Source organism: Strigops habroptila, chromosome 11 (assembly GCF_004027225.2).
Source record: "Strigops habroptila isolate Jane chromosome 11, bStrHab1.2.pri, whole genome shotgun sequence".
NCBI lineage: Eukaryota > Metazoa > Chordata > Aves > Psittaciformes > Psittacidae > Strigops > Strigops habroptila.
The window spans coordinates 26438010-26464688 of record NC_046360.1 but is presented as its reverse complement, the minus strand read 5'-3'; the positions used below and the strand labels follow the sequence as shown (position 1 = coordinate 26464688).

The window sequence follows — 26679 nt, the reverse complement described above, 5'->3', positions numbered from 1 at the left end:
GTTGTGTTTGCCTCACGGAGCTGGGCTGTGGTCAGGAACTTTCCAAGAGCCAATTTGTCTCAAACCATGCAAGGTATCTGCGTGGCCTTAAATGGGCATAACGCTGGAGTTACATCTTCCTTTTCTTAGTGGGGGGGAAGCCAAACCAAGCCCCAAACATGCTTCCTGCTGCCCTTGCACACATGCGCGTGCCACAAACCAAAATGAAACGTTTTGTTCCTCAGTCTTTAATTCACCAGCGCTTCCTCCGAACGCAGAGGCCAGCAAACAGATGGGTGTTGTACGAGCCGGGCCACGGACAGACAAAGCTGTGCTGTTCTCGGGCTGCTTTTTCCATGGGTGTTTCCATGCCCTGCGGTGCCAAACCGCACCTCCCGGGTGAGTGCCAGCAGCGAGCATAGGCAAGGATGGAGGCAGCTCAGGAATGGAGGCAGGACCTGCAGCCTTGCAGAGAGCAGCTATGGGCAGCATGGGCACTTCCCGACTCATTCCTGGCTGCTGCCAGCACCTGCCAGGGAGACCAGGAGTACCAGGCAGGAGGGACATGGATCTGCCCTTTGGGTCTGCAAACCAGTGACAGCCTTCAGTCGTCCCCATTGCATGCCGGAGTAGATTCTACAAGAGACCATTCTGTTTCTACATACCTGCTTATATTTTAGATCCCCCAGAAAATGAATACCTTCCCGCATTCCCACTTTACACACCAGGAGTAAATCCAGATCTGCACTACGTGGTGATTCAGTTTTCTGTCTTTGAAGCAAAACTACATTTCAGTTTGAAGTTTTGCTTTGGGGAGGAATTGCCTGCTTTCAGTAGCACTATTCTATATAGTGCTGGCATCCAGTACATAGTAACCCCCACTGGTTACCAGACCTAAAGAAGAACCTGAAAATAATGGAGAAAAGGAGACTTGCCCAAAAATGGGGAGAGAGGCAGGCAGGGGAGCCTGGATGTGCTGGCATACAAGAGCCTGGTGAGAAAAATAAGCCTTCCTGAGTAGTCTACCTGACCCAAAACAGCTCCAAGTTTTGTACCAAAGTTTATTTGCCCGACTATGAGAGAGTGTAAAGGCAAAAGCGTGCACATCCCCCTGAGTGCCTGCGGGGTCAGTCAGCAGCTCTTTGCGTCTGATTTTTAAATGACGGAGTTTAATCTTGGCTAAATGATAGACTCAAAACGAACATGACACAAGCAGGACCTGATGCCCTCAAGGCCAGTCAACAAGCAGACCTGTCGTGTTCACCTCTGACTCGCAGGAGGAAAGGTCAGAGCATTCATCCCAAGGGAACACTGTCTATCATCACCTAACGCTGCCAACAGTCCCGCAGCCCAGGTCCGTGCTTCCCCCTACCCCTGTGGAGCTGCCAGTGCTCTTGGGCTATGAGAAAATCCTGCTCTTCTCCCCCCCCAGCTCGGGCCCAGGCAAACAAGGGAGTTCAGCCTGATTTCACGCAGCCATTATCAGGGCTAACACACCATGACCACCACTTTGAGCTTTTTCTGTAGTGTACTAATGGGGGAAATGAAAGACTAAATTGCAAAGGTTAACAGTTGGTGACCCTCCTTATCGTCTGTGCAAATGAACGCTGCTGGAGGACCCATAATACCCCATGAATATTCAGAGCACAGCTCCCACCCACCTCACGCTCCTTCTCTATTTTAGAGAGAGAAAAAAAAAGGTATTTGCAGAGTTGCTTTCCTAATATTTTGGCTGATCAGCTTAATTGTTTTTCTCCACAGCCCTTAATCGTGTCTGTTCCTGAGCTATTACTCAGACATTACTTCCACAGATATTAATGTGTATTTTGTTTAAATACCAAGTGCCAATGTCAAGCCCTAAGCCCTGTGCTGTTGGAGGACTGGGAGGAAATCCAGGCAGTGTCTCGCAGGTTGGCAAGGGCTGGGACGCAGCCAGGACATTAATCTAAACTAAGAAACACTGGTTGTATTTTAACACTGTCCAAATATTAGCACTGCCCAAAGGATGTGGAGGTGCTACCTTGACATAGCAGCATCCAGAATGCCACCTTCTGTCACCAGATGTTAGATCTCTAAGACACCTCTTTAAAAGCAGGGCTTGGCCATAAACTGTACAAATGAGAAGATTGGGAGCGAGCAGGAAGAAAAGCCCAGATGCCTTTATGAGGCCATGTCTCTCCCCAAGAGCTTCCATTGCGGCTCATCAAAAACCACTGCCACAGGGGTGTCCTCCGGCTTCAATAGTGGGTGAGCTCATGGCTGGGGCTGTGGCAGAGCCCTTCCCTGGGTGCTGCATGACCAGACTGCTGCCCTGGGTCACTGCCATGTGCACAGCCCTGGACTGAGGCCTTGTTTCAATACATCAGATTGGGTTAAAGTAAAGGGACACCAAGACCTCTCCCTGTCGCTCTCCCGTCCTGCTGCTGCAGCACGAGCCGCTGCCTGGGGAAATGCCAACACTCTTGGTAAAACTCTGCAAATCCCCAAGGCACCACAAATAAAGAGGGAATAAGCCACAACACAGGAAATAAACCCCCGAGGAAAGGCCACCTCAAGGAGTTCCTGGTGGTTCTGGAAGCTGCCCTAGCTCCAACCTGGGTGACCATGCTGCCCGGCACCCACATTGCCCTCCTTAACATGCCAGGGGATGTGCTCATTGAGGCACACCAGCCAAAAGAAGAGCCCTTTGAATTTTTTTTAGTACAAACAGACTGAAAAAGTTACAAATGTCTTAATCCTTTAAGACTTTGTTTTCCCCAAAAAGGACAGAAGTTAGACAAACCAAATCCTGGTGTTTACAGTTGAAAGCAACCAGCAAAGAAACTGCATCTTCTGCTTTGTTTAGGATATACAAGAATTTACATGACTGTCAGGCACGATATTTAAACCATAAAAGTTCAACAAATGGTACATGCTTTCCACTCACCACAGCAAATGCCACGTGGACCCTCACACCAGCCAGTGACATGCAGACAGCACCAGCTTTCACTGCACCCCTCTCTCCTGCTCTCCAGCATGCTGGGGCTGGCTGGGATGGAGTTAGTGCTCAGCTGTCTGCAGCTTACCCACACGGATACTGCCCTTCACTGCTGGGTGGTGTCTGAAATGCCCAGACCATAATACTGTGACACAGACACCTGCTTAGGGTAGGAAGTAAAGCTGCTCCTCAAGAGGAGCATCTTTTTGGTACCTATGATAATAAGGCCAGTGTCCAGGCAACACTTTTTCCCATAGGAAGGAGCAGGGTGCAGCTGATGGCATCGGTGGGCCCAATTTTGGGTTTTTTTGGTTTACTTTTTCCAGAAATCCTGTCCTTTTCTCTTTCACACCCTGTGGGGAGTTTCAATGTAACTGATCTATGTGAGGCGGCAGCCTACTCTTAAATCTTCAAAAGGAAACCTTTCCTTCCTTTTATATTATTCTTCTTTTCTTGGTCTGGCTTTAAACACTTCAGCAGGGCATGGCATTTGGATTTCTGGTTGTAATATCCCAGTCCATAGACCCTCATGTGTGACTTCCATCTACGCTTTGGAAGAGCACGAAAGTACCCTGTGATTAAACTCATCGGGTCGCATTCCCCCGTGGAAACTTGCTGCAGCCAGTTGAGTAGCAACAGGGAAAACCTGGCCCACTATGCCTGGAGGGAAGAATTCTGGCATCAGGTTTTGGAGGCTGAATAACAGCCTGGAGAAAGAGTCAGGGCTGCTGCAAGCACAAGTCCTGGAGAGATGGAGACTGTAGACAACACTCCTCATGGCAAAGATCAGAGAATTCAGGGAAAGGTATCGATTTACAGCACCAGAAAATTTTCCCCAGGATCTCCAGGATCTTTCACTAAAACAAGCTAGGATTGTTCAAGGGTTTTCCTACAAATGCTGTTGCCTGGGGAAAAAAGTTGTCTGTTTGTTTTCTTTTTTAAATCAGGACACATTTTAAAACATCAGTAGCTCCTGCAAAATGCTAACGCTAAGTTTTGACCAATTTTGATGGGAATGCTGTATTAAGAGAAATGTGTCTTCCCTGAAATAACTGTTCTTTATGGTTCTTAGTTACCAAAAATCTGACTTAGAAAGGCTTCCACGAAAGTGAGAATCTATTTATCGTCTTCCAAGAAGGAGTAAGCTTTCCATCAGAATTAACTTCTCGGATCACCTTGGATTTCACTTAGTTTGTGAAAACAACACTCCAAACAGAGGTGAATGAGGGCCTGGCAAATCAGTTCTAGCAGAGAGATGGATGGGCTTATGGATTTCAAACGTGGGCTATGCCTGCCTGCCCTGGGAAAGCGAGCTCAGACCAGGGCTGGAGATGGGTCCTGAGCCTGTCTGTCTTGTGCCTCATCCGCGGGTCTACGGTGTGGCCACCATGCAGGCGACAGAGCCCTCATGTGGCAGAGGGGCTGATCTCTAAAACTGCATCTGTCCGGCAGGTTGACATGGAATACTTTGGGCTGGTTTTGACTGCAGTCACATTTTTAGCCCAAACCATCTGTTTCCAACTGAGAAACAATGGGTTGGCAAAGCACCAGCCCCTGATGGCAGGGATCAAGGGATAAATCTGAAAACCCAAACCAGATGCATTCAGTTGTAACAGGAAGCCGTTGCATCGCTTTGGGCCTCTGACAAAATGTATTTTCAAAGGGCTGTCTATGGCCTCAGGCAACCAGTCTCTTGGTATTAAACACTAACCACAGAGCCTGCAGCTTGCTCACGCAGCCCGCTCCCAGCCGGCAGAAAGCGGAGCATGCAGCATCTGTGCAGAACACCAGCTCCTTAGAGTACAGGACTTACAGTCTGCTGCCTGTTTTGGCTGCTGTTTTGTTTGCTGTTAGCAAAAATTCACACCAGATAGCTGCAAATAGCTTTTCCGGGGGCTTCTGCCCAAATCGCAGAAACCTGCAGCACTGCTGGCTCCTTTGGTGTATCCACTGCCCTGCTCCAAGGGCCACCCCAAGCTCTGTAGGTGGGCTTTCTAAGAACAGTGGTCCCAGGTCACCTGTGGACCCCATGGGGGAATAGGAAGACACCAAGGACTGGTCTGCCTTTCACTCTGATCTCCCTATTGCAGGTGATGGTGGAAGATCTCACCAGTGTCCTCTCACCTCCTCCTGCCCTTCGCCGGAGGTTTAGAGGTGTGCTTGATGTTCGCACATCAACACCTTTTCTTGTAAGCCAGTGCAGCAGTGCTTCTGCTTTCTTTTGCCCTGCTTAAACACTGATTAATTTAAGCCTTTCCCCTTGCCTCACAGCTCACATCTGTATTTGCATGCAAAGATAATTCTGAGTATATATGCAGAGGCCAACCATCTTATCAACTGATGAAAGGCAGCCAGTGTCTGCATGGTAGGAACTAGGATGAGGAGAGGTGCTGAGAGTGGTTATCACAAAAAGCCCAGGAAGAGTGGTGGGGATAGCAGTGGAAAAGGACATCATGCAGGGGGCTGCGTTTGGCCACCATGGAGTTTTTGGAGGTTGCAGTGCCCCAGTCATTGCTGCCGAGTTTATGGATACCATCAGTGGGGTCCAGGTTGCACCACGTTTCCTCAGATGTCACTGTTTCATGCAACTTATCCTCCAAGTCTGGCTTAAGCAGAATGGTGTGCAGTTGCTGCTCTTACACTCTTCATAAGTAACAACCCTGTGATTGCATCACCGTTAACAATAGACCCAGAGCTCTGGGTAACTTCCAGCTGGATTTCAGCTTTCTCATTTTTAACTGCAGTTTTTAATGTCTGCTTAGAAAATGTCAGTAATAATGATGATTATTATTTTTTTAAATTATTTACTGCATAAACTAGAATTTTCAGCCTGCCAAGGCCTGCTACAGAGGCAGGTTCCTCATTCTGCACTATGTTTGTAAGAGTGCTATTACACCGTGTGCCTCTGAGGATGCCTGCGATCCCAGTGTTTCCTTTGTTCTATTTGTTTTAATGCAGAGAGGAGCTCGTTTCCCGCAAGCGCCTTAGAATAAAATAGAAATCTTTATTATTATTTCATACAGCTCATAGATCTTTCCCAGGTAACAGCCAGTGCACAAGCCACATCTGAAAGCGGCGGTGAAACATCACTGACGTTATCCGGCTCTGGGGTAGGGGCTGAGGTGGGAGCAGAGGACCAATGAAACAGCTACAGCAATGCTCCCAGCACCCACTGCAGGGTGGGTGCTGCTGGCCATGCTCAGGACATCAGCTAGTATTTTCCTATGAATTCAAAACAAACAGAAGCAAAGAAACTGGAGCGATTGTTGTTGGATCAAAGGCGCTGTGGTCTGAGCAGTTCAAACACTTGTGTGCATCCCAAGAGCCTCCCCAGCCCAGCAAAAGCACCACCTTGGGTGTACACAGTGCCCTAGGTGCCCCAGCCCTGCAGCATCTCCGCTCCCAGGAGCCAGATTCTGCATCCCATCAGCACTGCCACTGGGTTGTTCAGCTGGGAAAGAGCCAGTGGAGAACTGGAAAGGGAGAGAAGGAGCAGAAAACCCCTGTGAAAATACAACACTGACAGTAATTGATGTAGCTGGCATGGCTTTTAACTGCAGCTGGATACAAAATTCCAGTTAGTTTTGAAGTATCAGTTATAAAGCGATATGTGTGAGCCCAAATCATAGCTTTCTGTGAAAGATCCCAATTCCAGGAAAACACATTTCAAATGTTTAAGAAAAAAAAAATGCAGCTGAAACACTTCAATTAACTGCAGCTATCATATTTTCTCAAATTTGTCTTGGAGCCTCCCTAGATTCTCCTCCTTAATCCCAAAATGGAATTCAATTTATTTCATATGTTCTTAGTGCCTGAACCAATTAATGCATTTTCTTGTCCTTAAAAACATACTCTTCTATAATAGCAAGCCTTGTAACTAATTCGTAGTAATTTTGAACCCGAGAACTACACAAAATAAAGAGTCAGAAACACTTGCTTGGCTGGGAAAGCGAAGAGCTGCACAGATGATCACAAAACCTCTTTTGAGCTGCTGCCCAATTACTAATTACTTTTCTATTGCAAGGGCAGCCCTGAAGGAGCAAAAATAGCAGAGAGCAGAAGATAAAATCTCTTCTCTGCTAGGCTGTGCTTTGACAGTGATAGGAGTGTACAAGCTCCCAGCTGCAGCTCAGGCACATAAACATGTCACCTATCTGGGGGAACGGAGTAATGTGGGAAAAGAAAGGGAAAAAAACAAAGGCCTGATAATGCTGCATTTCAGTGGGTTTCAGAATGTGTCTAATTAGTGTTTTCCTTACACCATATAAAAGATTTGGTCTTGCTAATGCTTTCCTCTGATTTTGCAGGCATGGTGGACAAAGCTGTATGATCTTGGGGTCTCTGGAGAGGATGCTTCTGCCCTCCCAGCCACATGGAGCTGGTTGGACCTGCCAGCCTCAGATCACCAGTGCTCCCCAGGAACTGCAAATCTACCACTCAGATTTTGCTACAAGGTCTTGAACTGCACAGCAGCGGGGCTTTGTGTATTTATTTCCTAAGCAGAGCCCTGCGATCAGTACCCTTCTCTGATCCCTGACAGGGAAAGCACAGCACGAGCAGTTTGCTGCAGCAGATATGGCACTGGTGCTACTCTGCGCTGTGCGTGCCTGCTTATTGCATGGGTAGACACTGAGTATCTGACCCTTGCATTAGCTTTAAGGGCTTTTTTCCTTCCCTTTCCATTTTTTTCACAGAGCAGGGTGAGCATGGCTAGCTGATGTCTTAATGATCTGAGCTGCTCCATGTCAAAAATAGATGCAAGAAGTCAAGGGGACTCTAACATCCATGGAGTTAACAAAGGGATTACCACTATTCTTGCTGCTGCTTCATTAATATTGCCTCAAATACGGATTTTTTTAAAAATGTTTTTGTGCTCTCTAGGTTCTCATTATAAACAGAGCAGCTTACACTGGAATATGTGCTTTATCTATCTTCTTTGTTGTCTCCCTGGGGAGTCCTGTTCGTGCTCTGGTGGCATGGAGGGACACCTGGAGGAGCACCCCCCCACCAGCACTTCCATCAGCTCCTGCATCCCCACCTGAAAGCTGACCTCAAGGTTGTCCTGCTCCCTTTCCTCCTGGAATGCCTCCCTGAGCTGCTTCATAACCCAGAAGGTACATGGCACTAAATATAGCATTTTCCAAGGCAGGAGTGAAGGAGCATCCACGAGGGATTGCCACGGAGTGACCATGGTCCTGGCTGCCCAGTCCCAGCCGGTGGCGATGGACATCCCAAACTAAACAGGCCTCAGCCATTTTATTAACAGAAATATTGGCAGCATGAGCTGGCAAAACCCCTTCTTGTAATAAAATGACTCAGATTAATTCTTAAATGTAGCAAAATAAATTGGTTTATCTCTTAGGAGTCATTAATATGCGAGTTTTGTTTTGTTTGGGTTTATGCAATCAGGAAATATCCCTAACCCAGAAATATCCCACTTCATCTCGTTTTTTTCAAAATTAATCTTCTTTTTATTTCTAATTAGCTCTTGGCACAGGACTTTTTTATAGCAGTGTTTCAGCCAAGAGGAGATTTATAGAGTTGGGCTGTGAATTTCTGACATGGCAAGAAGAAAGTTCTGGATTAGGCAAATAAAGCCGGTTGTCCCAAGGTATCCCAGGGAAATAAAGCCAGTTTAAACCACAACATTCTCCCATGCCATCCCCGGTGTGCTGGGCACACTGCCACCCTGGCATGGTGTGCCAGGCCGTAGGGCCTGGAGCACTGGCATGGAGAACAGCCCCACTGTCTGCAAACGCTCAGTGACAGTACTTTGGTAACAGTTCCTTAGCCTGTCACAGTGGGAGAACACCTCTTTCACTGGGGTAAATAACTGACAATGAAGACACTGGTCTTATCATCGCACATTTGTCTGGACTGGTGCTCCCCTTCCAGCCAGAGCTGCCAGGCAAGAACAACCAGCTGCTGAATGGTCGCAGGCTCCGATGCTTTGTGAGAGGGACAGAGAAAGAAAACTCCAGTGCGTGATCTTCGTGTGGATTATTCAGTAAATAATGGAGACTGGGGGGAGCAGGGTTTAGAACAGAACCTTCATGTAAGCTGCGAAGATGGGTTATTGTTATTCTAAGGGCAAAAGATGTCTGGCTTGTACTGGAGGAAATAGCACCTCTAATTTACTACAGAGCTGCCACCGATTTACTTGGTCTCATCACCACTAAATATCACTGCCAGATTGGCCAGAGCTGCAGGGAGGGCAGAGAGAGGAAAACTACTGACATGGAAAAAATCCGGCTCACTGCAGCCGGCAAAGTGGGAACTGCCTTGCCATCGCTGGGCGCTGCTGCAGGTAGCTGAGCACTTAGGTGGTACCCACAGCTCCATGTGTGTGCTGTAACACACCATGCACGATGGAGACACGTGTAAGAGAGGACTCAGTGCGTGTCTGGGGGCAGGTTTTCACTTAAGCATGCCCAGGTACCTGGGCAGGATGCAGCACACTCACAGCAGAGCTCCAGTGCATCCCAGTCTCTGTGCTGCAGAGGACGGTTTAAAGCTCCCTTCAAACACAGACTCAGCACTGCTCAGGCTGCGTTTCAGGCTTGTGGCCCCGCTGTCCCCAGGTCCCTGCTGGGAAGAGACACTGGCCCTGTGGCCCCGCCCCCCCCGCCTCCCTGGCCCCGCAGCTCCTTGCTCTGCAGCACAGGGACTCGCAGGGTGATAGCGGTTTGAATCGACTGCTTGGTGGGTGATGTCACCGGAATCGCAGAGAGGAAAAGGCCAAATAAGGCAGCAATTTAGTGAAAATATGTCCTAAAATGGGAGTTTGACTGGTGATTAGCAAGCGCAAAACACAGATATGATATTACCATGTTGAGAGCTCGAGAGCCCCATGCAGCCTCAAACACTGGAAATAAACCCACCAGGACCTGGAAAGATCAGAGGAAAAAGCAGCCTGATTCAGAGCAGTTTTGTCCACAAAGGCAGCCTGTGTCAGGAGGTCAGTATGTGAAGAATCTCGGTGCTAAGATGGATAGATAGATCAATGCTTTGAGAATTTCTTTTTTCCCTGGGAAGATACTCTTTTTTTAAGAGTTTCTTCAGTATGCTTTTGGCTTTTCAATGTAAAGAGATGAAGCCGCTCTAGCAGATAGAGGAAACGTTATTTTATAGGTGCTAGAAGCAAAAACATGGTGGAGGCTAAACCGAGCTGAAGACGGGGGGAAGCTCCTTCCCCCCCGGTCCCACACTGCTGCCTGCAGCTCCCTGGACCTGGAGCAGGCACCGGTGGCCCTGTGAGTGGCTTCAGTGCATCCCTCCTGGGCTGGAGGAGTTGTGTTTGGGTTATCTCAGTGCGCTCAGGGCTCTGGAGGAGGACAGAGGTATGGAAGAGGGCTGCAGGGAGTGGGTCAGCACAGGCAGCCCAATCAAACCCACCAGGAATCCATCCACCTCCTGTCTTCTGTGATGCTGCGCTTCCCTGACACCAAGAACAGGAGAGCATGAACTGAAAGCATAGTCGCTGTGGCCAATTTATCATGTTTATTGGATGAAATGGCACTTGGGGGCTGTTGTGTCAAAAGGCTGAACTTGTTTTATAAACCATCAAAGACTCAGGAGCTACAGAGAGGAGTGGTGGGAAACTTCAGACTAGTTGTGCGCAAGCTGCAGCCTGCCTTTATGGCATCTATAACCTCAGGCAGCTGCACAGGCACACGGGGCGGGTGTGCTCAGAAGGATGCTCAATGAATCCCTGGGCAGCAAGTCCATAAAGAGAAATAACGGAGCTAGCCAAGGCCCCCGAGCAACCCTAGTTATGGTGCTGGTGAACATGCAGGGAGGAGATAGCAGAAAACTTCCCTTTCAACACAAGCCATTCTATGAAAATAGCCACTCTCAGGTGCTGTCCCCAGACAGCATTTCTGGCAGTCCAGCCAGGCCAGGGTACCTCTGCTGTCACTCAGCAGGGCCTTACAAAGCTTTGCTTTCTGTAAAACACAGAATAGGGATTTCAATATCATCAAGTTTCTTTCCTTGTTCCCATGCAGCATTAATAATAAACTTAGTAGTGCAGTTATTAATAACAGTAATGACCAGGGTGTTCTGCTAGTGCAGACATTGGAGTGCAGGCTGGCAGGCAGAGCAGGAGTGCAGAGCTCTGCTTCCCTTTGCCCTGGCAGAGGCCAGCCATCAGCCCAGGAATTTTATAGTTTCCTGTGGAAGAGGTCCTGCTCATTCATCAGGCATTGAAGAGAGTGTTCAGGCCAAGAATGTATTTATTTTTGATCTAAATATAGTTGAAGTTCTATTAAAAACACACCAGGAATGGCAGGACTCCCACCCCAAAGCCGTCACAGAGGGAGGCGGCACTGGCTTCTGGTGTCAGTCCCTCGTTCTCACATGTGCCTTCATCCAGGGATGCTCATCCTGCTTTGTCTGGGTAACAGTTTAGCACAGGGAAGGCAGCCCAGCAAGTGGGTGCAGGAAGGGCTGATGGCCCCCCTCTGGCTGCTCCCACTATCCCTCCAGACCCCCCCATGTCCAGGTAAGACATGGGTGGCCACAGCATTTCTGACCATGGGAATGCAGGTAGGTTTGAGGATTTAGCAGAATCCAGAGCACTCAAGCACTCCTGTGGTGAATGCCTCTTGCCTTTGCCCTGGCAGCAAGAGCAGAGAGGATAAACTTTATCTCGTGCTTCAAGAATGACTCGATGAGTGAAGTGGGGTTTGTATTTGTTTCTGAACAACCACTAGCAACTGCTCAGTCCAAAAGGAATCCAGCCTGATGATTATTTAGGCTATTTGGGTTGCTTGTAAAGCTTATGCAAACTGTCTGGTCCCTCCCTGTTGGTGGCTCAGAAGAAAAACGCCCTCCTTTCTTCCCTCTTTGCCCCGATAGTGTTGTGTGGTCTTCTCAAACAGCAAGACCTTGCAACAGGTTCAGGTCCAGCCCCCTACAGTGGACAGGACCCTACCTGAAGGATGGCTGCCGGTTGCATTTTGATGCTCCCACAGGGATTCAGCCTAGCTGCTGCCTATTCTGCCTCTGTGCCTGCAGCATCCCTGCACCTCCCTCCTCACCAGCCAGCCCTGCCTGCCTGCCTTATGGAAGCCATCTCCAGCTCTTTATGTGCTCTCTCTTGTTGTTCTTCTCAACAATTTACCTTCTGTGTGTGCACCAAATCATACCCATTTCTATGCTGATGTGCAGCAGTTCAGGTCTCCCTGCTGGTTTGTTGCCCAGCTTCAAGCTGAATGGGCTCAGCTCTCACCCAGGCTTAGTCCTTCATACAAGACACCACCAAGCCCTGCCTGCGGAGGCTACAATGAAGCTCCTGCATGTGAACAGTGTGAGCTCTGCATGGCTGCATGACCACAGCAATGGTTTCTCAGGTCCTGCAGCTATTTCCAGAGGACCCCAGCACTGGAGCTTGTTGCCCAGTGCTCTACAGCCACCCAGTATGATGGACTGCATGATCAGCTCATCCAGTCATTTGTCAGCCTTATGCAGGTCAGGGACTTGTTTGACCCGAGTAAAGATAGACTAAAACTGCATTAGATGCATCTGCTGAAAGCAATCTGTGACTGCCAGGCAGGCAGGCTGCTTGATTAATGTGCCCCACTGGCCTGCTCCACTAAGCCTGGCTATAGAAAATGCATATCTATATATAAGTACACAGTACATAGGGGAAGGAACAACTTTACATGTGCATCCTGTAGTGCGCTGTCTAGGGAAACGTGCTCTTACCTCCTTTTTGCTCTCAAAGCTCTGAAGTGAAGGTTTGCCAAAAAAGAAGTGACATCCTTGTAGAGTTCTACAAATTGAACAAACTTGTGTTAGGAACAGTTTGGGTGGTGGTGTTCCTCTTCTGGGGCATGCTTGCATGGGCATGCATAGGGTAAAGAGCCAGTCCAGAATTAGCCATTAAAAAACCCCACTGTTTAAATATGTTTTAGTAAGAAGGCTGTTAATGCCTGCTCTCCCTTTGCTGCAGAGCAACGTTGGGGCTGATGCAGGAGCACATCACTTTGTGCAGGGTGGCACAGGGGAGCATCACTCTGTGCCAGGATAGCAGTTGCTGCCTGTGTCTCTCCCCCACAGCAAAACTAGGAAAGCTCCTCTCTTCCTCTCAGCTGAGCAGGAGCAGCATGGATTTGTTCATTTTAGAAATAGCATTAGAAAACACTTCCTTTACAAGTTAATTTTCAACTCACTTGATTAAAACTTGTCAGCTGCTAAATGCCTTTTCCCAGTTGTTTTTTCTTTCCTCTTGCCCCTCACAATCCCCATTCAAGCTGATGTATGGCACTCTATCTCTTAAAAATTTCCCAGCTCCTCAAGCTGTTTCTCCCATTTGGATTTTGCTGTGATAACCTACAAACCCAGCTGGCACTCCAATGACAGAGAGCACCAGGCTGCAGCCAGCACACCCCCACTGGACACAGCAGTCTTGGGGGCTGCCCATACCACCCATGCAAAACCCATCTGTAAGGCCCCAAGCAGCACAAGAACTATGTAAAAAAATCACAGGGGGAGGGGAGGGTTGTTTGATTTGTGTTTAAATATGAGTGTTGGTGTCTTTCTGTTTGCTTGCACATTTCTGAACTTTCTACAGTCTGTTTGCTTCCTCTCCTCAAGCTCTACATTGCAAACACAAGTGTTTGCACTTAAATTAAATTACCCTTAAACCCAAAGCAAGCCAAAGTTCTCCTGCAAGCTTTTCTGAGATAAACATTGCAAGATTGGTGATAGAAAGAGAAAACAAGGAGGACAGGGCAGAACCACCTCCTGCAGGCACTTGAAACAACGTCCCTTGTCTGGATGAGGCCCAGGAGCTGTCCCTAGGGCAGACCTTGTGCCCCCAACATATGGGCACAAGGATGACCCTACATCCTCACCCTCCGGCAACCTCCCGCTCCCCCCATCCCTGCAGCCACCAAGGACATCACACACAGCACATACTGCAGGAGCCTGTTATTAGACAATGATTTTCATATTGGTACAACCACCCCTCAGATGCTGTTACTGGGTATTTAAAAACCTTTAAAGTTTGATTTGCTAATTGGATAGAGCTTTTAAATACATCATTATAGATTATGTAGTAAGTCAGGAAAATGGACAAATAAAACGGGGAAAGAAAGGCACCAGTCATAAACTGCATAGTTGGACTGAAAATGTCTCTGTCAATACCCATTCACCTTCATGATACAGCATTGCAACAAGAAAGGAAAACATCCACAGGGAGAAATCTTTACCCAAAGGCCTGATATGCACCCAACAGGAGGCCTGGAGCTGGTCCCGGCTCCGAGATAGAAAGGATTTGAAGTGAGAGGCATCATGGTTTTCCTTCCCCTGCTCTGTTGTGTTGGCAGTCCTCTGTTGCAGACACAAGCATGCCTGGGAGCAAGGTCCTGGAGCATCCCTGCTCCCTGCAGGGGTTTCATGGGGTAATTGCTGCCAGAATCCTACTTTTCTCCCAGCATCAACTCTCAGATGACAGTGCAGCTGCAGCAGCACCTCTCAGGATAGTCCAGTGCATATACCTTGTTCTCAAGCCCATAGATGTAGTAGAGGTAAGGCTTCCCTGAATACTGGTAGTGTACTTCTGTGATGGGGATTAGCTCAATTGTTTGCCGCTGGGAAAGGAAAAGCTCAAATTAAGTAGGCAGTTCGGAGCAGATGCTGTATCTTGCTTTAGACCAACACATGTAGACAGGTAAAAAGCCCCAACTTTCAGCCAGGAGCCTTGCAGGTCCAAGAGAGCTGCTGCTTTGTGAAGGGAAACAGAAAAACTGGTGGAGACTAACCAGCCCATCACTACAGCCATCAAAGATTCCCTTGGTGCAGCTAGCATGTTCTGGCCCTTGAATACTAGTCCATTTTTACTGCATTTATAGCTATTTAAGCTATTTCGTTAAATCCTTTAAGCCCTTGTTTCCAGTCCTTGGTGTGCTAGCATATGCCCCATCTCATGCATGGTTGAGGTCTGTGTGCAAACACAGTTCCCTGTGTTTGCCCTGGGAACATGGGAAAGCCACAGGAATCTGGATGTGCAAACACAGGCACTGGTGGTGAGCTGTGAACACATCACCTCCACCAGTGATGGCTGCACCGTGTTGTGTTACTGCAGCAGAAATTGCTGCAGATTTAACCCCTGCTGCTCTGCTCCCTTCCTGTCTAGGGGGGGGAAGGAAGCTGCTTTCATCTCCATTTCTCTGGTAATTATTATTCCTGGCTGAATCACAGGAGGCAGTGCTGTGGAGGCACCTTGTCTCCTCATGGAGGGCCCTGCTTTGCTCCTTCCTCGTGGTGCCCAGCAGCCAGTCGGGTCTCCTGACCCACCCTAGCTCTCACCTCCTGCTGCAATTACAAGTGCAAAGTCTCAGTTTTAAATAAAGCTCAATATCTGCTGGGCTCCAGCCCCTCTAACCCCAGAGGGTATCTATGATCCTGATACTTACCTCCAACACACGGCCATAAGAAGGCAGAAAGCATCAGCCAAGCAAAGAAGGGATTTCAATGCACACCCCCCCACCCAGCTTGCTCCAAAAGATGCTGATTATTAAGCAGAACGACTTCAGCCAATGACAAGCAGAAGGGTGAAAAATTCAACAGTGGGGAAAGCACCAGGAGAAGGCAGCCCGGATCAGCATAAATACCATGTGGTGCCTGGATTTGCCAGGACAGGTTTTCAGCACCTGCTTTCCCATACAGCCAGAGGATACTTTGGCTGGGGTGCAGCAGCTTAGTGAGCAAACTGCCTTTGATGCCGAGAAGTGGAAATTATAGGCTGGAACAAAGTTGGAAGGCAGAAATTTGCCAAAGAGCTGGTTTTGACAGACCACATGGAAAAATCAAACCATCTCCCTTTAAGTTTATTTTGGTCTTTCAGTTTACTCGCATTTTTAATGTGAAACCTTCTCTTTCCTGTGGGTGAAAAGACAGTATGTTCTAGCTAAACTTTTGCATTTGCAATCACATTTATAATAGCAGCAGCAGACATTACGACACTCTAGTGAGAATCAGATGGAGTGCAATCCTAATGTTTGTTCTAAAGTAGCTTCTAAGATAAAAATAGCAGTAATAAATAACGTTTGCCAGGGCTTTGAAAAGGAAACAGGAACAGGAATAACAACAGTCACCTACATCTTTCAATTCCTAAACATTTCAAAAAATTATTTCCCTGGTATTTCACTCGATAATTAAGATTTCTTTGATAATTAGGATTTTTTTCATTTGCTAAAGATCACCTCTAAATGAAAGGAAATGAGTGACTATTCTCAACATCTTATTGTGCCTAAAACCAGGATCTAACACACCATCACTAGCAGGGTGTGCAGCGGGCAGGGGGACATGCCAGAGGCTCCCTCTTACCTGCCGGAGGATGCGGGACGATGTGGCAAACGCTGCATTGTGCTCTGCAATGGCTCGCTGCGAGGCCAGGGAGATTTCAGGTTCAGGGAAGTCGATGATGGGGTACACCTGCAAGGAATAAACCCAACCATGCAGAAGAGAGACCCTGTTTGTCTGAGAAATACATTCATTTCACCTGTTACAATGGAAGACCTGAGCTAATAACAGCAATATACAGAATAAACGCTAAGGTCAGAGAGTCCCAAAGGCATGTCCATCCCTCCCCAGCAAAGTGTAGAAGTGTCTCAAATAGCGATGGTGCCTCACCAGACAGAGATTTATGCTGCCCATGGGGCAGGGGGAAGGCTGCTGTTCCCAAGCTGGCAGGTTTGGTTAAAAACTGGCACTGAGTGACTCTGTGCCCCATCAGAATTCACTGTCACCTTCTTCCAGCAGCACAGCACTGTTAAACCTGAAAGGTTGTTTAAAGCCTCTGTTTTCCCCCAGAACGTGGACAATTTACAGAAGATATACTGGGCTTGTGGGCAAAGCAGAACTAGTTGTGGATGCAGCTACTTCTTGCATAGCCAGGAGTGATAGCTGTTTATGTGAGAACCCCACTGATTTTAATGCTCATAGGACTTCAGATCTAAAGCATTCATTGGAGAGCGACTCAGATGCTAAAGCATCATTCAAATCCCAAAGGGATTCTGCAACACCAGATGCAAAGTCTTCACTACAGATGCATAATATTGAGTAATAGCTCTCTGAGGGAGAGCTGGTCTGTGCTTGGATGGCGCCTATCTCCCAGTCCTGGTATGTGACTGAAGTTTCTACAGATTACTGAAAAACAGCTAATAAATAATAAAAAGGCACAGTTAAACCCTCACTCACTCGCATTTGCATTAAAAAGAAAACTCAAGCTGAGGACTGAGCAGTACAGAAATGACATTGGCTGTGAGAGAGTACTGTGCTTCAGCCAGCTTTGGACTGTTTTGCCCCAGAATTTTGCAGGTTTACAGAGGCAGATTCCCTTCAGCAGCTCTGTACCACAGGAGCTGGAGGAGACAAGATGTCCAGCATTGATGATCTTGTTTAAGGGCCCTGCACTGCAGTTCTCCACAGCAGCCCAGCAAGCAGCCCTGGCCAAAGTAGAACCTCTGTGCTGGATCCCAGCTCCGAAGCTGGTGGGATCAGTTCCCACCATGGGGATGAGCTCCCGGCATCTCTGCAGGCAGATGGATTTGCTGGTTGATGGCAATGCCATGCAGGCACTCCAGCAAGGGGCGAGAGCCACTATCCCACGCTCTCTCCCTACAAAGCCTGCAGCCAATAGCACTGACGCTATTGCGCAGGCAGTGGGAAATGTGCAAGGGGCAATATAAAAAGCCTGAGGGATGGATGTGCTGCTGGATGTCTCCTGCTATTGCTGGAGAGCTGCAGATGACTCTGGGGTGGGAGTTCTGCTAGTCTGGCCACCAAAAGCAACCTGAGGTGGTTGAGCACTGACTGCTGCAGCACGGGTTGGTCACACATTGTTAGTCAGAAAACCCAACAACTCTCAGCTCCCCGGTGGAAGCTAAGGATGCTCTGCACTACCGAGGGGCAATGGCCCAAAACCACCTCATTGCTGTCATCCTGGTGCCACACTGTCAGACCGCAAGGGTGACCTGTGCGTACCCCTGCTCCTGCAGAGCATTTCTGTCCATTCATCCCGAGAGGTCCCTGGCCCCAGTGCCCTGCAGGCATGAGCAAAGTTGCAATCTCCCAGTGGCTGCTGATGGAAAAAGACCCGCTTTTGCTGGATTTAATAATCCCATTGCTCCTTAAGTTTGTCTTGACTGCAGAAATGGGAAAAGCTGTGCCCCATGAATGGCACCTTGACAGCTCTGCTGCAGGAGAGGGCACTGGTTATCACTGCATCCAAAGCAGCCACTTGACACCACAGCAGAGAAGCCATTTCACATTCCCTCTCTTTCACAGCGGCTCAGGAGGGATCCCCTCCAGCCCAGGAGTTGCACTCACCATCACATTTTCATCTTTAAATATACTCTCTCCACTGACTTTGCTGAGCAGCTCTCCTGGGAAGTTCAGATGATGCTCAGAAACAAATTCAAAGACATTGTTCTTCCTGCAAGAGAGAAAGAAAACATCCAAACAATCCAAGACTGTTTGCAGGGTGCTGAGCTATCTCCAGGCTCTTTCTAAATGCCCAAGTAATGCTTGAATGCTCCTTGATTTCCGAGGACAATAATCATGCCTGCCTAACCTTTGTGCACTCCCTCATTAGTTGCTTAATCACCATGTGTATGCAACAACCATGGATGACTATTGCATAAATAATCCTGAAATCAGACCTTCATGGTGATCACCTTCGCCTGCAGCTTTTGATGCCTCCTACAACCATTAACTGCTTGCGACAGACCAAGTCTCCTCCAAAGGAGCTGGAGGTCTCATCTGCCAGAGCTGTGCTTGTCAGGGTCATGCAGCCCCAGGGCCCCAGATACCCCAGGAGTCCCACCAGGGGGATGGGTATGGCTGGGACAATTTCCAAGCTCCCAGGGTGGAGAGATGGTGTTTTGAAAAATGAAGGTGTTCACACAGGGTAATTGACGGCATTTTGTACAAAAATGGGAAAGTACTCAGGAAGCACTCAGCAGGGCGGGTAATGGCCTTTTTGCTAAACCTCACAAGCTAAGATCTTTTTCAGCCCCATCTGTTATCTCTGGCACTAGAGCTCCTAAATGGGAAATGCCAGAGTAACACTGCAGCCAGCAGCCTTAGGTCACTAATGTCCTAGAAAAAGGAGCTCAGCCACTGCCCCACATTGCCCCAGCTTCAGGTCTGGGCTGCGCTCAGCTACGCTGTTCCCATTTCTGAGTTCTTGTGTGCCCTTGGACCACCCTTCACTTCTGCGAAGCCACTTCAGCCCCCACCAAACCCCATGGACAAGGCTGCCATCATTAAGGACTAAAGCTGCCTCTCTAAGCTCCTGTTTCTGCCTGACCAAAGGCAATACTCCCCCAGCTTCCCCTCAGGGAGCCCAGCTGAGCTCCCAAGCCTTGCAGTAGAATAAGGAATAAAAGTAACAGCTCTGAACCCATGCTGCTCACCAGGTTACCACCAGCTGCTTGAAATGCTGGAGCTTTTTCTCTCCCTGACAGGTCACACAGGTCTTGCTGCCCCGGCCAGAACAGGTATTGCACCTTTGAATGCAACAAAATGGGTTTTAAATGGGATTTAAACACTGCTCACTTTGAGTCCTGTGGACCCAGGAGTGATTTATTTCAGAGTGTTTGTATAGCTCAGCAGCTACAGAAGTCAATGATAGCACATGCAGCACACATACGTCCCCCCCTGGTATGTGACTCATGGGATGTAACATATTTGCTGGGAAAAAGAAATGACTAATTCCAACCTCAAATCTATTTGTAAATGTGGAATTAGGCAAAGAATGTATTTGTACATCTAATTAGGATAATCACAATTTCCCCACACAACGGTAGGAAGGCGAGTGTCACTTTGAAGACGCCACTGCATGTGCTTCTAACAGATGCAGGAGGCATATGCTTATGCATGGAGCATTTTGATTGCATCAGTGCAGCACAGATTAGCAGCAGTTAACAACTGATTCATTAAGGCTCTTCAAGCCATCATTAGCCCCAGTGGATTCATGCTTTAAAATGACTGCCATGATTATGCACGATACCATCTCTGTTATTTTAAACTTAATGGAGCCACATAAACAAAACAGCTTTAGAACAGTGCCTTCTTTTTTTGTCACTTAAAGATCATTTCAAAGCCTATTTCATGTTTGGAAAAACAGAGGGTGGTAATAATTCTCCAGGCTGCACAGGCCATGAAACCTGCCAAACCCCAACCGGGCACTGCAGGAACCAGACCTAAGAGCAGCTCTGGAGTTTGCAGCTCCTTCCAGGCCCCTCCCATGCTTTCATTGGAAAATTGAAGGCTTCCTCCAGTTTCCCAGAGAAGCTGGGAAAAGTGACAGTCTTGTAACAGAAAGGTCAAAAAAGATGGAAGAAAGGCAAGCCAAAATATTACTATTTTCCAAAGGCTTAAAAGCTGCTCTCACAAGTTTGGGATGCCAGCCTGGGTCCTGAATGCTGAGGGTAGGCTACACAGAATCATACAATAGAATGAATAATAGGTGTTAAAATCAAAGTTCTTTTGAAAATGAGAGCAGAGAAAGTCCATTTCTAACCATTTTTCTTGGAGAATAAAGCTACTGCTGTACTGCTTTATCTGGTAGGTGATCTTCATAGTAGAAAACAGAAAAAGCACAGAGGCATTGAAAGCATGTCCCAGCTCTGCACTGTAATCTCTTCCAGCAGCACACACATGAAGTCATCTTGGCTCAAATGTACTGGATTAAGTATGTTCCCCTACTTTCCCAACTTTCCAGTAGTTTCCTCCTACCAGGAGACCCTCAGTTATTAACTCCCACCAGGCCACTGGGACTGGGATGACTGGTTTCTACTACCCATTCCTCTGCCTGAGCAAACATGGACTAAGGGAAGCAGTATAGCCCGGGCAGAGCCACACTAACTGACATGGACCCCATCGTACCTTTTGCGACCTGTACCTGAACAAAGCTGGCATCTCTTCTGCTGCTTTAGCCTGCGTCGAGATCCCTTGCATGTTACACACCTTGTCTACAAACACACCAAAGAATTAAAACAGGCAGTGACTGCTAGAATAAAGACATGTCAGGTTTATAAATCAAAAGTTTTTATGCACATTAGCAAAATAATTGCTAAGTCAGGCTTGCAGAGGAAGGCATTTACCAAGTATATACATTGCAAAGGAAGAGTGTACAAAATAGCTCATAAACTGTGACCCCAGATTAATCAGGTGTTCCAGTCAAACTCACTAGTGATGCAAATTAGACACAGTTTGATTGAAATGCCTTTTTTCTTATGCATGTGGGTTTTTATACATGTTATTTATTCTTGTAGCTAGCAGTATACTTTTAAGTATTTGTATTTAATCAGATGAACCGTAAGTGGCAAATTTGTGCAATAACAACACATCTTTTGGCTGTCTGGGAATATCTGTGCAGAAGGAGAAATAAAGACAGGAGGCCAGATTTATGGCTGCACTAGCACCCCTGGGTTAAGCCTTCTCTCTCATTCGGAAACCCCAAATACAGAACTGAGCACATCTGAAAGACAGCAAACCATTTGCTGTATCTCATGCCTAAGATCTGACCTAATTTCAACAGAGCAGAAGCAAATTCTCCTTCTCACCATCGTAACACACAGGCTATTGATTGAGGACAGGGTAAGACACTTTTTCTACCTGGGCAGGATTTTGACAACCCCATTCAGCATCACTGCAGGACCTGGGAACATCAGCTGGAAACTGGATTGAACACGAGTGGCTTTGGGATACAGGGTGGCAAAGGCGAAATACAACAGAACTTGCCCCATGTTTTCAGCCCTCATAATAAGCACAGTAATAAGACAACGCATGTTGTGATTTTGCAAATGAACCCCGTGCTTAGAGGAATGGGAAATGCAGCCTGACAGAAGGTTTCCCAGCTCCTTACCTGACCTGCCCCATGGCACACCCTGCACTTGGAACGGCCGTGACCATGGCATCTGTGACAGTCCTGAAATCAGAAGATTATTCATGCGCAGAGCTTCCCAGGGATTTTGGATATCTCATATTATGCACAGGCACCCTTCCTGCATCTATATTCAGTGACAAAATTCTGGTCCGAATGGGAAAGAATCCAACACCATAAAATTGTGCTGTATGACCATTAAAGTAGTCATAAGTAATAATTAACAAAGGCAAATGTCTATGTGGTGCTGGCAAAAGAAAGTACTTTTTTTCTTTATTCATCATTTCACTTAAAAAGTAAAATAAATTGTCCAGCTATAGAGCTTGTCAAAAGCTAAATGGGAACTGTCATGCAAACTAATGTTGTCCAAATGTTGGAAAAAAATTTAACAAAAGAGGAAAGATTATCCAGTGCTGTTTCTCGAAAAGGCTGCAGCAAGATTTGCCCTCAAAGTTCTAAAGGAAGAAAGCACCAGGAAGAGGAGATCTCTGACTGTTTTCACTGGTGTTTAACGAGGAAAAACACAAGAAAACGAGAACTGAAGTGAGGTGCCTGACGAGCTGAGAGTCCTGGGGAAGTTACCCCAGCTCCACAAGCCCGTCAGCCAGGAAGGGGCTCCTGCAGGCAGCCATCAGCAAGGGGGGACTCACCCTGACCAGTGCTGAGCAGGGCACCCGGCACCGCCGTGTTCGGCCCTGGAAGAGTGGAGGGGGGCCAACCTCCACATCCCAGAGGTCCAGGGGGGCATCACCCGGGGATCCAGCTGCTCCAGGCTCTGCAGGAAAGGATTGCATCTTATCCGCCTTGCTGGAGGTGGTGCCTGGATGCTGGCTGGCTCCTGGTGCTGCTGAGGACACACAGACCGCTCCCCATCCCCAGGTGGGCATCACACCAGAGACTGACCCTATGTAGTCCGTGGCACTCTGGAGTGCTGAGCATCCTCCTGCCACCGTGACACAGTCCCCATCACCCCCAGCCCTCCCAGCAGACCCCCAAAGGCAGTGCAAGCACCCGGGATCAGCTGTCACCCAAACACCATGGGTGAGGGTCCCACACACTCCTCAGCAGGTCCATAAAGAGCTCCACTGCACATGGGTGCCCACCTCAAACCTTGACAAGCTTCGACTATATGTGACACTTGGTAGGAAATTACTGGGAACTAAGGGCCTCTGCTCCCAGGGCATGCCACAAACCTGCCCTAGCATGAGGGAAGCAAACTGGGCTTGTAAAGGAAAGCATTTCGCCCCAGCTTCACAAGCCCTGCAGAGTCCAAATGGCCATAAGGGAGCAGACCAACCTGATGCATGTTAAACCAGGATCAAGTCACCCCCAGGAGCCCTGGACAATGAGCACTGCCACAGACCCCGGCTCCAATGTGCAGGTCACATCTCACAAGAGCTATTCCAGTGGGATTTGGGGCAATCACTTACTGGTGAAGGGCTCAAACACCCACTCGCTTAACCTCGACTCACTGAACGTCTCCAGTCGATACTAGAAGAGAAAAATCACACACTGAAAACAAAAACAACTTGCACAAAGCGGGCATTTAAATTTGAAAGGTGACTCGCTAATACTGGGTCTCAGGAGGATTCCTGGATTTTTCTGTCTCTAAGTACAACTTGTGTAAGAAAAACTGGCTGGCACTTTCACAGAAAAAATGCATTTTGCCACTTTTTGGAGAATGTTGGGGCTTATTGTTTAGGGAAGGCCCAGATAATGTTTGTGAGTAATCTGGATAATCTCACAAGTGGAACAAACACTAGCGTAAAGGAATATCTGCCCCACAGTGCCTATTAAAGGGCATTCCCAGAACCCTGTTCCTCGATGCTCTTGCCTTTTCTCCCCCAAGAAGTCCCAGAATAGGGAGGAGGGGTGGGCACAGCAGCATTCCTCTGGGAGGCTGCCCAAGCATGACCCACAGCAAAGCCTGGCACAGAACCCACCAATTTGTTTTTTTGGGTCCCCCTCTCCATGGACAGCAAGTCCCCAAACCAGGACTGACCCAAGAGCCAGCAAGCACCAAATCTGCAATAACTATTTTCAGTGAGAGGAATGAAACCAGGGAATCAAAGCCCACATGTTTTCTGTGAAATTAAACATCACCAGAATATTCACAGCTGGGGGAATATGTGGCATTACAGGTCACTCTGTACTTGCACAAAATACCAAGCTGCAGGGTAGATTCCTGCAGTTTAGGTAAGGAAAGTGCTCTTTTGCCAAAGCTGGGCTATCAGAGAAGGCTTCCAGGTGGTGCTGTAGAGGAGGATGGACCTTTCAGCTATAAAACCCTGTAGTCAGTTCTTAAGTAGATTTCCCTTGGAAAGCACTTATATGTTTGCATTTAAATTACGATGGAAGCCATCTAATTTAATGAATGGATGATTCCTGGTGGCCTGATGTCACTGTGTGATTGGAAGTTATCCCAGCCACTCCCAAGAGCTGCCCAAGACGCCCGGTCTGGAGGTACTCACTCGGTAGGTGCCCGCCTGCCGCAGGCACTGGATGGCCAGGTCCCCTGCCGCCCTGCTCCCATAGCAGCACCGCGAGGACATGAAGCGCAGGAGGGCTCGCCTGGCTGCTGCCTCTGTCATTGGGGGCATGCTGGGAGGCAACGGTGACAGGTTTGTATCTTAAATTCTAAAGGGTTAGCTGGAAACATGCAGCGTATATAACATAGTGCAAAAAAGGGAAGCAGAGCCCATGTGGGAGCACCTACCTCTTACACAGTCACAGCTGGTGACTGTTTTATTGCAAAAAGAAAAAGATTTGCATCCTAAAACAAAATCTTCGTGCAATATCAGTCAGTATTAAATGGTGGTCTAAAATAACGTATGTGTGTGTGTAAACCCTCACCTTCAGCAGGCTGGGTAAAGGTATGAAGGCTGGTTTGAAACATTGATCACTGTCCCGCAGCCATTTTTTCCCTTCTCGTTAAGGCTGAGAAACACAATGCCACCAGATATCCAGTCTGAACCTTTGTGTAGGTGAAGAAAACAAGTGGGAGCATACTCCCACCATCCTATCCTACTACAGATCAAATGGTGCTTTTTGAACTGTGCTTTTTCACTACATACAAAGGAAAAAGGTGTGTTGTGTACTTGCTTTTGGTTTGTTTTTTTTCTTAAATTCAAGGTGAAATTCGGGAGAGAAAGACGACTATAAGCAGTAAGAGCATAAAGGACACAATAACCGACCCCTGGGACAAGGACTAGCACAAAACCTGTGTGATTCTTATATTCTTAAAGAAAGCTTCAGGAGTTTGGGCCCCACCTCTGAGGAGGATGATACCAGTGCTGTTGGTGCTATGGGGGTCCGTGTCTACCCTGGGCATGCTGCAGGCTGCCAATGCCTGTGGTGGGGACACCCTTTTTGCCATCTCTGGAGTCCTGGGAGCCCCGCCATGTAGGGATGCTGATGCAGGGGGTCACCTCCCTCCACAGGGCTGTGCTGAGCTGCGTTCAAAAGAAGTACATAAAGCTGCTTACCGGTGCTGCACGAAGGGGTGCCTGCTACTCTGCTCCCTGGGCTCACCCATCAGCTCCATAGGTGGTGGCAGGGGCTCTGCTCCTATGGGGAAAGGGCAGCTGAGGAATTCAAGCCCCCTTTAAACCCAGGTCATGTTTTGCTCAGAGCTGCAGGAAGATTCAGCTGTAGCACCTAAAGCCAGTCCCAGGTAAGCAGTTCGCTTCACACCAAACATCCCACACACCCCAGCCAGAAGCTGCTCCCTGTCCAGCCCATCCCAGTGGCATTCCCTCAAAGCACTGGGACATCTCTCAGGGGAGCGAGGAAGTGCCTGTGCCCACAGCACTGGCTCCTCTGCCTTGCTCAAGGCAGCACAGCAGTCCCAGCTCCCTGCTCAGCAGAGGTCTCGACGACTTTCCAAGTAGGGAGAAGCACAGCCAGATATCAAAGGTAATTACTTCCCAAACCATATCTGTCTGCAAAAGAAGTGGGCCACAAACAGCAGCATGGGAGGTAAAAGTCTTTGTGAGCTGGGCAGGCACATGCCCATTGCAGTAGCTGTAGAGTACAAGAGGGATGGTTTCATGGGATTGTTCACCTTGGATTAGGCAGCTGTTGGTGTTTCTCTACCGCCAGAAAGGTAAAGTTATAGGAGTGCAAAATGTCAGAGAGACAAAATCAGTGCCACACACATACCTCTGCCCTGGGTGATCCACTCACAGTCATCCAGCTGTTCCTGGGGTGCAGAAGGTATCAGGGAACATCCTGGCTTTGGGTCCAGGTCACCTACAGCACACAGAAACATCAGTGAGGGATCCTGGAGGTCGGACAGTGCATGTAGAGACCAAACAGATGTTACAGCCCAACGTGCAGTCAGAGGGTTTGCTGTCCTTTCCTACTCTCCTTTCCAGGAGCTCAGTCCCTGTGCTGGAGTGGAACAACACTGACACCCTGTGTACGTGCCAAAGCCCTGCAGGTCCTCTGCTCCCTCTGCGGCGCGGAGAGCTGGGGGCCGGGTGTTACAAGCCTCGGAGGTGAGGAGCCCGCAGCCTGGGGTACCATCCGCGCCCTCGGCAGGGAACAGGAGAACGCTGCCAGGATGGACACCCAGAGCAGGCTGGTTAAGCACAGGGGCAGGAGAAAGGCAGCAGGAACTTCCCAAAGACGCAGAGACACTCTCTGGTCAGCAGGCGACAGGTTATAGCCAAAGAGCTCAAAGTTGTACATGTTCACATCTTTACTGGGACATGAGCATAGAGAAGGTCAGCACCACTTGGCTGCCTTTGGCATGTCAGTCCTTAGTTTGACCAGCAATGACTCTGCTCTTCTTCTAAAAGTTTCCAACTTATTTTAATTC

General features: G+C 48.2%; 1 protein-coding gene across 1 annotated transcript; it reads right to left on the bottom strand.

Annotated features, from left to right (window-relative positions):
• Window positions 1-13897: 13897 nt before the first annotated feature.
• Window positions 13898-26096, bottom strand: SSUH2 (ssu-2 homolog). Its single transcript, XM_030501455.1, has 11 exons — window positions 26019-26096; window positions 25343-25424; window positions 24329-24458; window positions 23288-23348; window positions 22508-22632; window positions 21840-21902; window positions 20858-20943; window positions 19384-19476; window positions 18296-18401; window positions 16292-16399; window positions 13898-14553 (listed from the first exon to the last, which is right to left on the bottom strand). Exons 2-11 carry the CDS (start codon window positions 25399-25401, stop codon window positions 14407-14409), a joined length of 978 nt encoding a protein of 325 aa, XP_030357315.1. The 5' UTR covers window positions 25402-25424; window positions 26019-26096; the 3' UTR covers window positions 13898-14406.
• Between the last annotated feature and the right edge of the window lie 583 nt (window positions 26097-26679).